Genomic DNA, 15,151 nt, shown 5'->3' with positions numbered 1-15,151 from the left:
ATTTACCAGTATTTAAGTGAGGATCTAAAAGATGGGTTCATTTTTCTTTCCTTTAATCTTTTGTGACCACATATGGTACTTTTTAGCTATGGTGAATCAAGACTAATGTTTCACAAGTAGAGGAGCATTTACTGTTTTTAACTGGTTTTTTTTCTGTGGCTATTGGCACTCTTGAAAGCAAGAGACAAGTAACATTGACTCAAACTTTGCCAGCTTCCTAACACAGGTCAGCAAGTGCTCCTCAGTGCTGACCTGGATCCTAAGCCTTAGACTTTTCCAGTAGAGGTGAAAAGATGAATAGTTATGCCAAAATGTGTGATAGTTTTTTTATTACTATTGTTGTTATCATTATTACCCTAAGTGACAATGTGCAGTGTGCTCTACAAACAAAGACCAAAGACAAACTCTGCCCAATTTTGTAATGTAATGTCCAATAGGGACTATGCGTTTCATGTTACCTCAGCTAGTATTTAACCAAATACCTCCAAAAATAAAAGATTAATGCATTAAACAACTGCATCTTGATCAATGAAGCATCCCGCTAGTCTATCCTTGCCTCATGGCATATGTCACACAACAGCTCCTTGAGAGGTATAACAAAGTATGCTTTTTACTTTGAACGGCTCGATTTTGCAACACCTTCTGTTTTCATTATAGTCACTTGAGATTATCAGGCCCATAATGCTTAACACAAACAGAGCCCTGTGCATGGGTGTTGTCATAAATATAAAGGGAAGGGTAACAACCTTCCTGTATACTATAAAATCCCTCCTGGCCAGAGCACAAAATCCTTTTACCTGTAAAGGGTTAAGAAGTTCAGGTAACCTGGCTGGCACCTGACCAAAAGGACTAAGAAGGGGACAAGATACTTTCAAATCGGGGAGGGAGGGAGGGGTTGGTCTGTCTGTTCTGTGTGCTTGCCAGACACAGATCAAGGAAGCAAGCAATCCAGCTCCATTAGAATTAGTAAGTACTAGCAAGGGAATGCATTAACTTATTTTTGTTTTGGCTTGTGACTTTCTCTGTGCTGAGAGGAAGGTGTATTCCTGGTTTTCTTTTTGTAACGTTAAAGTTTGGCCCAGAGGGAAATCCTCCGTGTTTTTGAATCTGATTGCCCTGTAAGATTATCTTCTATTCTAATTTTAGAGGTGCTTCTTTTACCTTTTTTCTTTATAATAAAGTTCTGTTTCTTTTAGAATCTGATTGGGTTTTTTTAGTGTCCTAAAAAAAGCCAAGGTTGGTCTGTGCTCATCTTGTTTATTCTCAAGCCTCCCCGGGAAAGGGGGTGGGGGGGCTTGGGGGGATATTACAGGGGAGTAGGAACTCCAAGTGGTCCTTTCCCTGAGTTTGTCTAAATCACTTGGTGGTGGCAGCTTTACCTAATCCAAGGTACAAGGGAGAATTTGTGCCTTGGGGGGGTTTTAACCTAAGCTGGTAGAAATAAGCTTAGGGGGTCTCTCATGTGGGTCCCCACGTCTATACCCTAGAATTCAGAATGGGGAGGGAACCCTGACAGTGGAGAGGGAACCCTGACAGGTGTCATTGCACAATTACAGAATATACTACAGAATCCATTCATTGCTGAAGAATTTTGCTCCAGAATCTAACCTTTTGAGATTTTTTAAAATAATGTTTTATATGATGTGGTTGCAAAGAAAACCTTCCAAATGTGAGATCTGAGTGTAAACAGACATAGCATAGTATGCGTCTTTTTTCAGAGAGCCTGAAATGATAACTCTCACAGACATAACAATAGCTCTGAGAATAGTTCGCCTCAGTGCTGTGGTAACTCTGAAATCTAATGATAGTGATTTAAATGTCAACACTGGGAGCTAATGTACTTATACAACAAACCCAAACTGTCTCCCAGACCTTAACTTCCAAGGGGCCAAAAACTCCAACGGTCCTCTACCCATCTGCCAAAATGTACAGCTTCCTCCCAGAAAGATTCTGCAATGCAGCTTCATGTTGTCAGTACGAAGATCTTCAGCACCCTTAAAATGAAAAATATATGGGCAGAGTAAAATTAATTGAGTTTAATATCAAATGAGATAATATAACAATGTAGAATTCTTTGTATTATTTTCATATTTAATTAAATAAACAAACTCAATGCATTTAATTTATCTGAAGCTGGTACACAATTTCCAGTCTGCTTCACAAGAACGTTGCAGAAATGTGTAGTAGGGAATGTTTTCCCATAGAATTTTGGTCAAGCCTGACATACAGTACATGCTGAATACATGTTACTTGCCCCAACTATCTCATTAGGCAGATTTTCCCACATATTCAATCATCCTGGATGAGGAAACAAGCATCTTTTGATATTTTTATAAGGTCTATGAAATGTATTAGCAAATTGTGTTAAATTCTTACATGAACCAAAATTAAGAGACATTCTTTTGAAATTATTAAATGAAAGGAAGGCTTCAGATCTATAGATTGACTCCTTACTTTGAAGGATAAATGATATACTCGTTATAAGAAATGGTGTACATATTGTCTTGCTTCTCTTTCAAGTGATCTTGGAAAGCAGCAACATCAGGCTAAGTAGTTAGAAATATCATGCCCTAAATTTAGTTCCCAGGGTAGCAACATCATCCTCTTATAATACACTTCAACACTAAAATACTGCATCTGTTCTGCTGAAACATTTCAAGTATGATACAACAGAATTAAGACAGTAAATGATATTCATGGTTAATAAGGAGTGTGAAGTATCACAGGAATATACTTTAACAAAAAGAATGCTTTAACTTTTATCGCATTTTCTTGTTTGCAAATAATAGGCTATACAGGACATTCAAGGACAGCAAGTATTTATATATGTTGATGGAAGCCTGTCTAGGTGGAGAGCTTTGGACAATTCTCAGGGACAGGTAAGAAATTTTAGAAACCTATCTGGAAAGGAAAATTATATGTCAGTATGAACTGTAATATTGTATATCTTTATTCCTAGCAGACAATCTCTAACATACATTAAAGGCAAGATCGCTAAATCTCACCAAGCTGTGCTTGGCACAGGACACAAAACATGAAGAAAGTCTTGTTTCCCTCCCCACCCCATCCTAGATATGACCAGTGACTAAAGTGGCCTGTCATAACTTGGAGTAACCTAAGGGCTGCTCTAAATTACACTAACTAGGACAGTGATCACTCCACCAGCTGAGCATTGTCCTCTACCACCTTACCATGCCCCCTTCCAGACCCTTCCACTTAGCCTGAGTCTCTTAGGATCCATAAAAAGGAAACAGAGCCAGGGGAGAGGATCTGATTTATAGTGTCCTAAATTGCAAAGTGTGTATGCAGAACTTTCACCCAAAATATTTTGGGAGGGGGAGTGAGTAAGGGAGACAGAGGGAAGAAGCAAGCAAGAGGAGGCAGTAGCCTCCCTTATAAACTTTAGACTAGCCCAACAGTGAGTGCACTCACCTAGGGGAGACCTGGGTTCAATTTCCCTTCCCTGATGTAAAGCTGGAATTTGAAATTGGATCTCTCACATTGCAGATGAATTCCCTAATCAAAGTTATTGGATACTTTTAACATTAGTGTGTCTGGCCCAAATCCACAAAGCTACTTAGGCACCTAAACCTGAGACTTAGTCGGGTTGAGGTACCTAAGTCCCAGTTTTGGCTCCACCGTGATTCACAAAACTCCTGCTGAACCCCATAGTCACCTAAACTCACTCAGCACCTAAGTTTTCAGAGTAAAAGTTCCCTATGTGCCGCCTGTATTTCAGCCTCTGATGACGTGTGTTGCTGCCTCCCTTTAGGGATATGTGTACACTGCAATTAAAAACTTGTGGCCGGCCTGTGCCAGCTGACTCGGGCTCATGGGGTTCGGGCTAAAGGGCTATTTAACTGAAGTGTAGGTGTTTGGGATTGGGCTGGAGCCTGAGCTCTGGGACCCTGTCAGAGGGTCCCAGAGCCCAGACTCCAGCCCAAGCGAACATCTACACCACAGTTTTACAGCTCCGTGGTCAAAGCCTCGTGAGCCCAAGTCAGCTTACAAGGGCCAGCTGCAGGAGTTTAACTGATGTGTAGATATAGCCTTTGTGGCTCCCTCCGTCTGTGTCTCAGTTCCTCATCTGGGGATAATATGGGGATATTAAATAGAATGAGGATAATAGCCCCTTACTCCACAGGGGTTTTAAAAAGATAAATTCCTAAATATTTTTGAAGCACCTCAGACACATAGTGATGAGTGCCATAGAAAAGCTCATGGGGGAATTAATAATTCTCTCATCAGATCAGAATTTGAATACTGTGTAGTCAATAAGGCATAGGCCAATGAACAATGAGGAGAACACAAGGTGCTCAGGCAACTTTAATTCTGGCATTTCCCAACTTTTGGTTGCTTGACTTTGTAACATTCTTTTATCTTAGCTTTTTGGGTGTAATATATATATTACGTATGAGGGGAGATAACCATGTGATAAACTGTACACAAACACTCTATAAATATATGCACACAATTAGAAATGTAATAGATATGATTACATTTGTAAATTGAATGTTGTTCTCAGAGTAAACAGGCAATTCAAACATTAAAGGAAAATGGAGCAGAAAACAAATATAAAACTGATATTTTAATTATCTCTAAGACGTTACTTTTATTTTTTTATATATTCTTCTTCTTTTAAAAATCTGCTTGCCTTCAATATATTTAAAAAGCATTACAACTCCAAAGCTAACAGGTGTCTGGATTTATTCTTTTTTATTTTTTTTCAAAAGTCTGATACATTCTTTCATTCTTTTGCTCTTTGAATTGTGGTTTCTACTGCCATCTAGCTTAGAAGCACATTTATTTTAGTTTCAGTTAGTAGAACTCAAACAATTCTGCTGTCAAAAACTAATTATGATTTCAGGTAACTATAAATTAATTCCAAAAGATTGGGAAGTGATTCACTTCTATAAATAGTTTCCAAACTGGTAATAAAATAAGACTACTAATGCATTTTATGCTAAATTTGAAATTAACACTTCAAATTCCAAGTAATAGCTTTTTATTTTTGTCTCAGTCATGAACAGTATCTAACATTACTCTTTGATCCATTTTAATAGTTTTAGTTCAAAACATATATTATGAAAGATATGAAAGATATATGATACAAATTTTTCTTTGAATTACATATCATTCTTTTTTGTTATGACTTCATATTTATTTCATAATTGTGTCTAATGTAACTTAATATTTTGTTAAGTTTGGAACTTTGGTTTAAAACAATGCTTCATGTGAATTCAACTAGTGGGTAAAATGCTAACCTTATGAGTGGAAACCAAACAGAAATGAGTTTGCTAATGGCTATTTTCCAATTAACAGAGGGCTTCCAAACTGTGTATATATTGTATTGATTAGATCAAGGAAAGTGAGTAGATCGGACTGGCTATTGAAGAAGAGTCCATTAGTAGGAGGAAGTAAGTGGGTCTCCCTTAGGGTTGCTAACTCTGACTGAAGCTATTCTGGGAGATTTTTTTCCCCAACATGACATAATGTCATTTTCTTAAAATATCCTATTAAAATCTCCTGGATTGCTTTCAGTAGTCACCGGGAGATCAATGCCAATTCCGGGAGACTCCAGGCCAATCCTGGAGGGTTGGCAACCCTAGTCTCCCTAATTATAAATATAGAAGACTAGTTTGGCAGCTAAATAGTAAATAGCTAACCTATAACTGGATAGTAGCTATTCCTCTGATCAATTTGAGATACCAGTATCTTCTCTTTTCCCACCTGAATAAAACATAAGCACAACTTGAACTAAGAAGCTTTCCTTATTTATCTCAAAGCTGTAAACTTGCCTTTCAACAAATTAAATAGACAAACAGAGAAACATGATTGTATCGTATCTATACAGCTGTTTCACAGTATGTTTCCTTCTGGCAGCTAAGGAGTGGCTAGACTCAGATCATAAAATATGTGAAACGTACTGTCTTGATGCCACAAGTCCTTGAGGTAGTTACAGACAAAACTTTTTGAAAAATATGGTTTCATAGCGAAACTGTTTTGAACTATAATTATGTTTTAGGGCTTGATCCTTCAAGGTGAAGTAAGTGGGACTATGCATATGTTTAAGAACTTTGTTGGAATGGGCCAGAACACTTAGCATCTTGCAAGGTCGAGGCCTTAAAATCTAGAGTAGTAAATTTACGTGGTCTTGCTTCCCTACATGCATAGCAGAGATTAATTCTTGTTAAACTTTATTTCATTGCTGTAATCATAGTGACATGCAGTAATGGTACAACCAAATATAAAACATTAAATGCAAATATTTTGAATGGCCACCAGATCTTTTCCCATTGTCTTTTATATAGAGGTTCATTTGAAGATTCTACGACCAGATTTTATACAGCATGTGTGGTGGAAGCTTTTGCCTATCTGCATTCCAAAGGAATAATTTATAGGGACCTCAAGCCAGAAAACCTTATTCTAGATCACCGAGGTTATGCCAAACTGGTGAGTGCTTACAATGTCTTTTTTTCTGTGCAGCAAAAAAATACTACAGTGCCATGTTTACTACACTAGAGTTAAGTCTCCATCGCCTTTTCCATCAGAAACTCCTACTCTAAGGAGTTTATAACTCACCCACAAAATAGTACTTCTGGCTGAAACTTAGCATTCAGAGTTGCAGTCCCAGAGCAAATTATTTAGAGAAGAGAACTAGGAAAAATCCTTCTAACCATTTTGATGCATACAGGGGCAAAAATAGAAGTTTACAATAGATGTTTCAATATTTTATTTGGCTGACACTCATGAATCGCTTTACAGCCTACTGGTGCCAAATCCTGATGTGAACCAGTTGCTTTGCTTGTTTAAAAAAAAATAATGATTTGTTTTATGGACATATTAATCACATTTTGTTATTTCAAGAAATGATTACTCTCATTAATTGTTTTAAATCCTCAGGCTTGTCCTGCTAAAGTGTAGCTAATACAGAATGTTGCTGTATTAAGAGGCTTTTTCTATTTAGTTATTTTTTAAGCCTAAACTTCTAGATGAAGGCCTCAATCCTACAAGCACTTATGCATGCGCTTAGCTTGAGGCACAGGAGTATTCACTTGATTTCAATTTGCTTTGAATTTCGTATAGCCACTCACACGCCTAATGTTAAGCATTTTTAAAAGTGATTGCAGGATCAGGCCCTAAGTAATCTGAGAGACAGGTAAAACAATATCACTGCTGCCAGAGTTTTTACATATCTGTGTTACCTGATCTTGTTACTCCCTTTTTGAAATCTTTACATTGGACATTAGAGAAATTCTACGTAGTCAAAATGTAGCAATGTATATTAGGTTTCATTTAGATTTGCTTAACAATGTTGGGCAACTAACAGGCAGGGAAAGGTAACCCAGATTTGTGCTCACAATTTAGTTAGTGGGCATAAATAATAGCCATTTAGACATTTTAATTACCTGATTTCACCTGCAAACCGGGAAATTAAATAGTCAAATATCATTATTTGCCCCTGCAAAAGCAAAAGCTGAGGCTGTAAAGGTCTGACTGGCTCTCTGAAAAGTATCGGCCATTAAACATGTGCACATGACTACTAAATATTAAGGACTGAATTATGTTCCTTCATGGACAACTTGCTAAAAGAATGAGGGTCCAGAAAACCTTTCCTTCCTCATTTATGCTCCTCCACCCCACCACACACACACACATACACCTTAATCCCTACCCAGGCAAAGTGTAAGCATAAAATGCTGCAGAGAGTATTTATATGTACGGTACTTTAAAAGTCTTTTCTTTTAGTCAGAAATTATTGATTTGAAGCAAGAACACAATATGCAAACACCTGCATAGTAGCATTACTAAAATATTCACCCTGAACCTATTAAAATAAGGGTAGGTTCAGGTTGTAGGTCAACCAAGCAAACATCATCCAGGAACACAAAATGTTTGCAAAACTAGACATAGGCAATTCACTTAACCTTGGGCTTTCCATCCCCACACTCTTGTCCAGAAACATTTTGTGAATCCTAAATTTTAAAGTGACTTTGAGGGAAGGCAACTGGGGAGGAGGAGATTTTTCACTTGTTTATCCAAGATATTTGCTGAATTACTGCTAGAGCTCTCCTGTTGGCTCAGCGAGTCATAGGACCTCATGAGTTCAAACAGAGACGTTTCAGTAGTTGGCAGCTAAAGTTCCACATCTTTTGACAACCATTTTAAAATGTAGTATAAATGGAGTTTTTAGTTTATTGAAGAGTGATCTCTAGCTTGCAGTCATGCCCTCCGTTTGTGGTTTCAAGCTTTATATCATATTGTCAGCCACTTTTTCAAATTGTGAAGCAAACACTTTCCACTAGAAATCTCCAGAAAATATGTCTATATTTCTATATATGGTCAATAAGAAGGTGGCATTCTTTTATTTCTTTACCATCCATGCCTTTGTCACCACATTACTGGATTATCCAGAGCTCTCAACATGGAGCTATAGCTTCAAAATATTCAGACATTGCAGTCAGGGCAGAAAGCAGCACCAACCTGCTTTGTAAGAGCACATTGTACTTACACTCCACCATCCACACGGGCTACAGAATGATTTTTCTGGTGAAATTTAACATGTTAGTTTTGAGCTAGCACCATAAATAATTTTGTCCTGACAACCTGAGAGAGCATCTGACTCCCAATCTGATACTGTGGCAGTAGCAATCACCGGAGTTGCTTGAACACCCTCGTGTAAATAGGAAGGGACAGATGGCAGACCCTCAGACGGGGTCCTTAAATTAGAAATTAATGTCCTTCATCCAACTGTGTCTGGACTTGGTGATCTTCTTAATACACTGCAAGTCTCACCTATTTTCCTGGGCTTTTTCCAGGGAAGGGGATTTATTAAGTGGAGCTTGTTCTGAGTGTACCAGAAAATTTAAGAGCTATGGTGTTATGGGATTGTTTTTACTGTCTTTTGGTGTGTTTTCGGTTAAATGTTGTGGCCCTGATTCTGAGTTTCACCATGGCCTCCATAAACCAGCTCTGGCATTGAGCTGGAAAATTCCCTTCTGAGGATTCCAGCATAAATCAGGGATATTCCCAAGTGGTTCAGAGCCATTCTCCCAATGCTGTATCTCCATGCCACAGATAGCATGCCAGAGGTGTAGCTAAGAGTTAAATGGGTTGTGTCAGGGGGTGGAATAGATGTGTACAGAAAGATGCTCACAAAAGACAGATTTATAGAGAAAACCTCATAGCTATAAATGGAGCTCTCCATAGGCAGTTGTTGCTCAGAACCCATCATTCAACCCAATAATACAAAAGGATGGATTCTAGTCTGCTTATATTTGTTACTTTATTTAGATTTATCTCCAGCTGTACCTATCAAAATTCTCTAGGTGCTGAGAAGCAATTAAAAGCACAAAGGCCCAATTCTGAGTTTAGCTTTGCAGAATTTGGAGTGCAACAGGTGGCTGTATGCCATTTTGGTCCCTGGTCTAAATTATAACAGTTGCTGGGGCTGCTCTCTACCATTTATGCTCTGCTGCAGTGACACTCTGTGGGTTGTTATAAAAACCCAGAATAACTGGAGTACAGTGCCATCTCCTAGCTGGGTGACAAATTGTTTTACTGTACCACTCTTTCTATTAAGTGAAAGTGAAACCTGAGGGTCTCCCTGGCTACTGTCATTTTCAAAGCATAGAACTTTGTTCGACTGGCAGCCCCTGATCAAATCCCAATTGATGTGGTTCCATGTGCTAATCAAGGGGAAAAAATGTGGCCAACTGAGATTATTTTTTGTCATTGTTTGCTCTGCCTAAATTGTAATTCTTGGGAACTGTTCAGATGGCATGAGTTACCATAGGAAGAGGAGAGCAAGCACAGCCTGCAGGTCAGGGCCTGTTCATGCTGTTCTGAACTGGTGCCTATCCTTTGATCTGGCCCTAATAAACTGACATGAATAGTTCATTACTCAGACAGGAGTTTGGTATTAAAAGAGGAAAAAATGTGAGCCATGTGCAAATGTCCAACATCACTTGAACAGGGCAGACATTGATGCATGAATTTATTAGAACAGATCTAGTAACCACTAACTACCAAGATATGTTTGGTTCATTGTCACTCTCTCTTCTTACCTCAAAAAAAGCACTTGAGTTTACACTATGAATGCTAACTCAGGAAAAATGTCACACGGTGGTTGTATTTTATTTTTTAACAACCTAGCAAGCTCTGGTTTATGATAATATTCCCATGAGGAAACCTTTATTTCTGCTTTGCTTCACTCTAAGAAGAACAGAACACATCACTGAAACGTCCTTTATTTTTCTGCTTTGATGGAATTCCTTTCCTTTCACAGGTCGATTTTGGCTTTGCAAAGAAAATAGGATTTGGAAAAAAAACATGGACTTTTTGTGGAACTCCAGAGTATGTAGCCCCAGAGATCATCCTGAACAAAGGTCATGACATTTCAGCAGACTACTGGTCACTGGGAATCTTAATGTATGAACTCTTGACTGGCAGGTATGGGCATTGGAACTGGAACTGCTGATAAAAATAGATCAGCAAATTACAGAATATTTCTGCCTTTGTCACTTTGATTAGAACAGTGGAAGACTCAGAGCTGGCATCTTTGATGATGACCTACAACAATCTGAAAACTTTACTGTTAAACCTAATCATTATTAAGAACTCTCAAATTACAAGGAATTTTGTCACTAGGCAGTTTACAACGTTATTATGAAACACATGTAAAATGATACCAAAATCATGGCTATACTCTACCCTCATTTTCCCCCAGAATTCCTAATGAAAAAGGTGGAGCTGAATTTGCCGGGGGGAGGTGGGGGACTGAGGAGAGAGGTTTGCAATTCAGCCAGTGAGACATTAGGGCAGTGGAAGCTAGCAGCATCTGAAAGAGTAGGCAAACATAATGTGGTACAGCATCTTCAGTTTTTTCCTATTATAGCCAAAAATTTACAACAAAATGACACATGAATGCTATCACCTCATGACCCTTAGACGCTGCTCTTGCCTGTACTCATTAAGCATTTCTCAAGGCATCAGTGCTTGAAGGGCTTCCCTGGCACTGCTGCCTCAGCTCTCAGCTCTCCAGCACACAAAGCAGCAATGCCAAGGGAACTGAGTGTGTCCGCACTGAGGCATCAAATCATCAAGCGCAATCTATGGTTCAGTGATGCTCCTTAGTTGTTCAGGATGAGGTTTGAGATATATGCCAGTGGCGGACAAAGGAGAATACACCAGGCTCTCCAATAGGCATCCTGCCAGCTCTGCAGGAGGGGAACAGGAACATGGCCCTGTCTCATCCCTATCCCTTAAAGTTAACTTCCTCCTGTGGGCCAGGACACAGGCATGCCCATCAATTTGTGTTTCTTAGCAATTCTAAGTCAACAGCTAATGTTACTTCCATTCCTCACTGAGAACAGCTCATTGGTGGCATGAAGGACAGCAAGGTCCAGAAAAGTTATAATACACAAGCTATAATATTTCATATTGTGTGGGGTCATAAACTCCTCCTCCTTTGCCTACCACTGTCAATAGGAGTTACACATATGGAATAAGGGGAGAGTTGAGCCATTAACATTGAAATAATGCAGCTTTTTCAAATGAGAGTCTCAAGCAGGTAAGTAGCCCAGTTATAGTTATCTAGTGTATTCTACAGAATCATTTGAACAATTTTTAAAATGTTTACTTTAGTATCTGTTTTATACATAAAAGGTTACTAATATTACCATGATTCAGAAATTTATTAGAATGTTTCCATTTACATAGAGTTCCCTAAAGGAACTTATTAAAAACACCAGCAATGAATCACGTTTGGGATAGAAGATGCAGAACAGACTCAACAAGCTAGGTACAAAATCAGTATTACTATCACAGATTCTGCATAGTAAAGTCCCTGAACTATGACAAAAGGTCAAATTTAAGTTTTCATTAAAAGCTATAAATAATTAAAAAGGCATTCCCAGAATCCACTTTAAACAGTTCAATTTCTAATCCCTATGGGCACTCAGAACTGAAAATACACCCCATCAGCACTTGTTGCTAAAAAAAACCCTGCATCTTTTCAGAGTGAATGGATGTTGGAAATAAATTATACAATCAGAACAAACTCTACAGAGCAAACATCCTATTGAATAATTTATTTTTTAATGTTACCGTAAAACATAGTCCAGTTACCTATAATTCAGTTCTTTTTTAATAATTTCCATTGATAATATCAATATTTATTTTAAGAGTGTTTTCTATTTTTATCCATTTAAATTTTCACAGTTGCGGGAAGTAATGGGGGTCAGATAATAGGAGAATCAGCAGTAATTATTAAATGACAATTGATTTTGAGATTCAAAAAGTTAAAGCTTTATAACAGTTAAAATACAAATGGTCAACATCAAATGTCAAAATAGACAACAGTAAATTTCTTAAATCAAACTAAGTTCTCAAGCAGCATTTTTCTTGCTTTGCCTATCTACAGATTTAGATTATCAATGGAAATATTTTTCATTTTCTTACGTGTGCATAGTGAAATCGAAGTTTACCTGTATTTATCAATAAAATTTGAATCCTTCCAAGCCTATTTATAATTTAACCAAATTCTCTGTTAAATGTTGTATATGCTGTTAATAATTATACATAGATTTTGTCAAAAACCCACAAAATATCATGTGGATTTTATTATCATAGTATAAAAATGGCATCATCTGTATGTTTAAATTCATTTAATGCACATACTGCAGGCACATAGCATTTGTCATAATGATCCATTAACTCTGATTTCCTGGTAGTGGCTTATATCATTTGGCTTCAGCAGGAGGTAAAAACAAAGTTGTACATGGCTAAGGCTAAGATTTTGTCATGGATATTTTTAGTAAAAGTCAGGGACAAGTCATGGGCTTCCGTAAATTTTTCTTGATTGCCCTTGACCTGTTCCTGACTTTTACTAAAAATATCCATGACAAAATGGGGAGCTGCTGGGCAGCTGTGGGGCCGGCTGGGAGCTCTTCTCGGGCCCCCCTCCCCACCCATGGGGGCTCAGAGCACCACCTGCAGTGGCTGGGAGCTGCAGGGGGGCCAAGCCAGGAGCTGCAGAATCCCCCCGCAGCGGCTCGGAGCGCCCCCGCCACCCAAGACAGCCGGGAGCTGCAGGGTACCCTTTACCGCCTGTGGCAGCCGGGAGCTGCGGGGGGTCCTCCTGCTGCCCACGACAGCTGGAAATTATGGGGTCCCCGTCGCCTGTGGTGGCTGGGAGCTGTGGGGTTCTCCCATTGCCTGTGGCAGCTCGGGAAGCCTCCGCTGCCTCTGGCTGAAGTCGCAGAGGGCAGCAGGACCCTGCAGTTCCCAGCTGCTGCAGGCTGAAGTTATGGAGATCTTTGGAAGTCACAGATTCTGTGACTTCCGTGACAAAATTTTAGCCTTATACATGGCCAATGGGGTTGGAAAATACTCCTGATATGCAGGAAGCATGAAGATCACTTTCCCATGGCACCAGTTTTGAACTAATATGGTATCTTAGAAAGACATACCACCCTCAGCCTGTGTGTTAAATCCCCACTAGCCTACATAGTGTTTTTACACACACATTAAGGGTACCCTTTAACATTGTTATCCTTTAGCATAGTTATCTATGTTCCCGTTATTTGTCAACCAGTGTAGATCCCTTTAAAATATCACAAAGCTATTTGAACCAATTTTTGAAACTGAATTTCACACTCACTTTATGTAAACATATATTTCCATGTCAGTTCTAAATTTTGTTACCTGTCATTTTTCAATGCTCTAGATGTAGCATTACAGACAAGAAGCAGCTAGTGACTGTTTCATCTTAACTAGACCATCCGTTATTGGGAATATATCTATCAGGTCTACCCTTATTCTTCCTCACTCCAAATTGAGACTATCCACGTTTCTTTTTTCAAAACTCTTGTAAAACTTTAAATTCAAAGAAATATAACAAATTTGAATCTTACTTTTGGCCACTGAACTTCTGTACAGAACATATGCATTTTTAAATTGATATTTTCTTACATTACACATATCTTATAAAAATACTTACACCTTAAATATACAATAACTTAAAAATCTATGCAGAACGACATAGTATTTCACAGTATTACATGTTTACAAACAATTTTTAAATATTTTAAGTATTTTAAATATCCCTAGATGACTGTGCATCAGAGGAATACACGCATTTAGTCTTATAAACTACTCTTGCTGAAGGTACAGAAACTTCTGTACAATGTCTCATTATTCAAGGTCTTGCTACTGAAAATACTAGTCCCATATATTTCTTTGAAGGCTGTTTACTGTAACTTCAAAATTAACTGGAAGGAGCAGCATCTTCTCATCCTCAGGAGCTGTAGTACTATCTGCTGCCCATGTGCACCTCCTATGCAATGATTTTATCCAGTGGATCCACACAGTGACAAACACACTGGCCGTACACCCAGCCTCCCCAGCTACAGAGAAAGACACCAAGGATCATAGGGCGCTGGACTGTCCCCAGCATAGCTTTGTTACATTTATCAAAAATACACAACAGCTTCATTATGCCCTTTTCTTCATAACGTTCCCAAAGAGGATGGATATGGTTTGTTATATTGATACTTGTCCAAATTTATCGTGCATAGAGGATCTGACGGTCTAAAGATGTGCAAATAAGTTAGAAAAGACTCTTTGAGAATTTAGATTGTACAACACTTCAATTTGCTAGCTCTACAAAATGCTTTTTTTCTGTAGGATAGTGAAAATTTAACTGTCAAGATGGGTCTGAATCTGCCACTGGTGTTGGATGAATTTCCCCCATGAGACAGGGCTAGATTGTGACTTTAGGCACAGCCCTACGTGGTACGTAAACTACACTAACCTTGGAAAATATTGTCACTCAGAGAGACACAGCATGGAGTCACAGCTCTTTCCTTGCCTCTTTTTTGTTCTTGGGGGTAATAAGCCAGCAGTAAATTACTCCTCACTCTGTTCTGGCTCAGCTATTCTGGCCATTGAGCAAGGCGTCTAACTTTTTCTCACCCCTTCTCCATTTGCTTCTGGTAGAGAGAAAGCAAGTGAGTTAACCCCACTTACTCCTATGCATCTGACCCCAAGACCTGGGTAACCTGCATTAAGGTGTAAGAGGGGATTTCTTACTCTCTTGTATGGGTTTGTAGTCCAAGTCACAATCTAGTCCAAAGTGAACAACCTATAC

The 15,151-nt window shown here is 38.6% G+C and overlaps 1 protein-coding gene across 5 annotated transcripts in view; it reads left to right on the top strand.

Moving 5' to 3' along the window:
- Positions 1-15,151, top strand: part of PRKG1 (protein kinase cGMP-dependent 1) — an 855,891-nt gene that overhangs the window by 830,532 nt on the left and 10,208 nt on the right. For all 5 annotated transcript variants that reach the window (XM_007071587.4, XM_007071586.4, XM_043551314.1 and 2 more), the window contains 3 exons: positions 2,790-2,879; positions 6,312-6,453; positions 10,289-10,452. In XM_007071587.4, the coding sequence (XP_007071649.1) occupies positions 2,790-2,879; positions 6,312-6,453; positions 10,289-10,452 (396 nt within the window). The remainder of the gene's footprint in view (positions 1-2,789; positions 2,880-6,311; positions 6,454-10,288; positions 10,453-15,151) is intronic.

The sequence above is a fragment of the Chelonia mydas genome, chromosome 7 (genome assembly GCF_015237465.2).
Source record: "Chelonia mydas isolate rCheMyd1 chromosome 7, rCheMyd1.pri.v2, whole genome shotgun sequence".
NCBI lineage: Eukaryota > Metazoa > Chordata > Testudines > Cheloniidae > Chelonia > Chelonia mydas.
The sequence above is the reverse complement of the archived record's forward strand: the minus strand, read 5'-3'. Positions and strand labels throughout refer to the sequence as shown.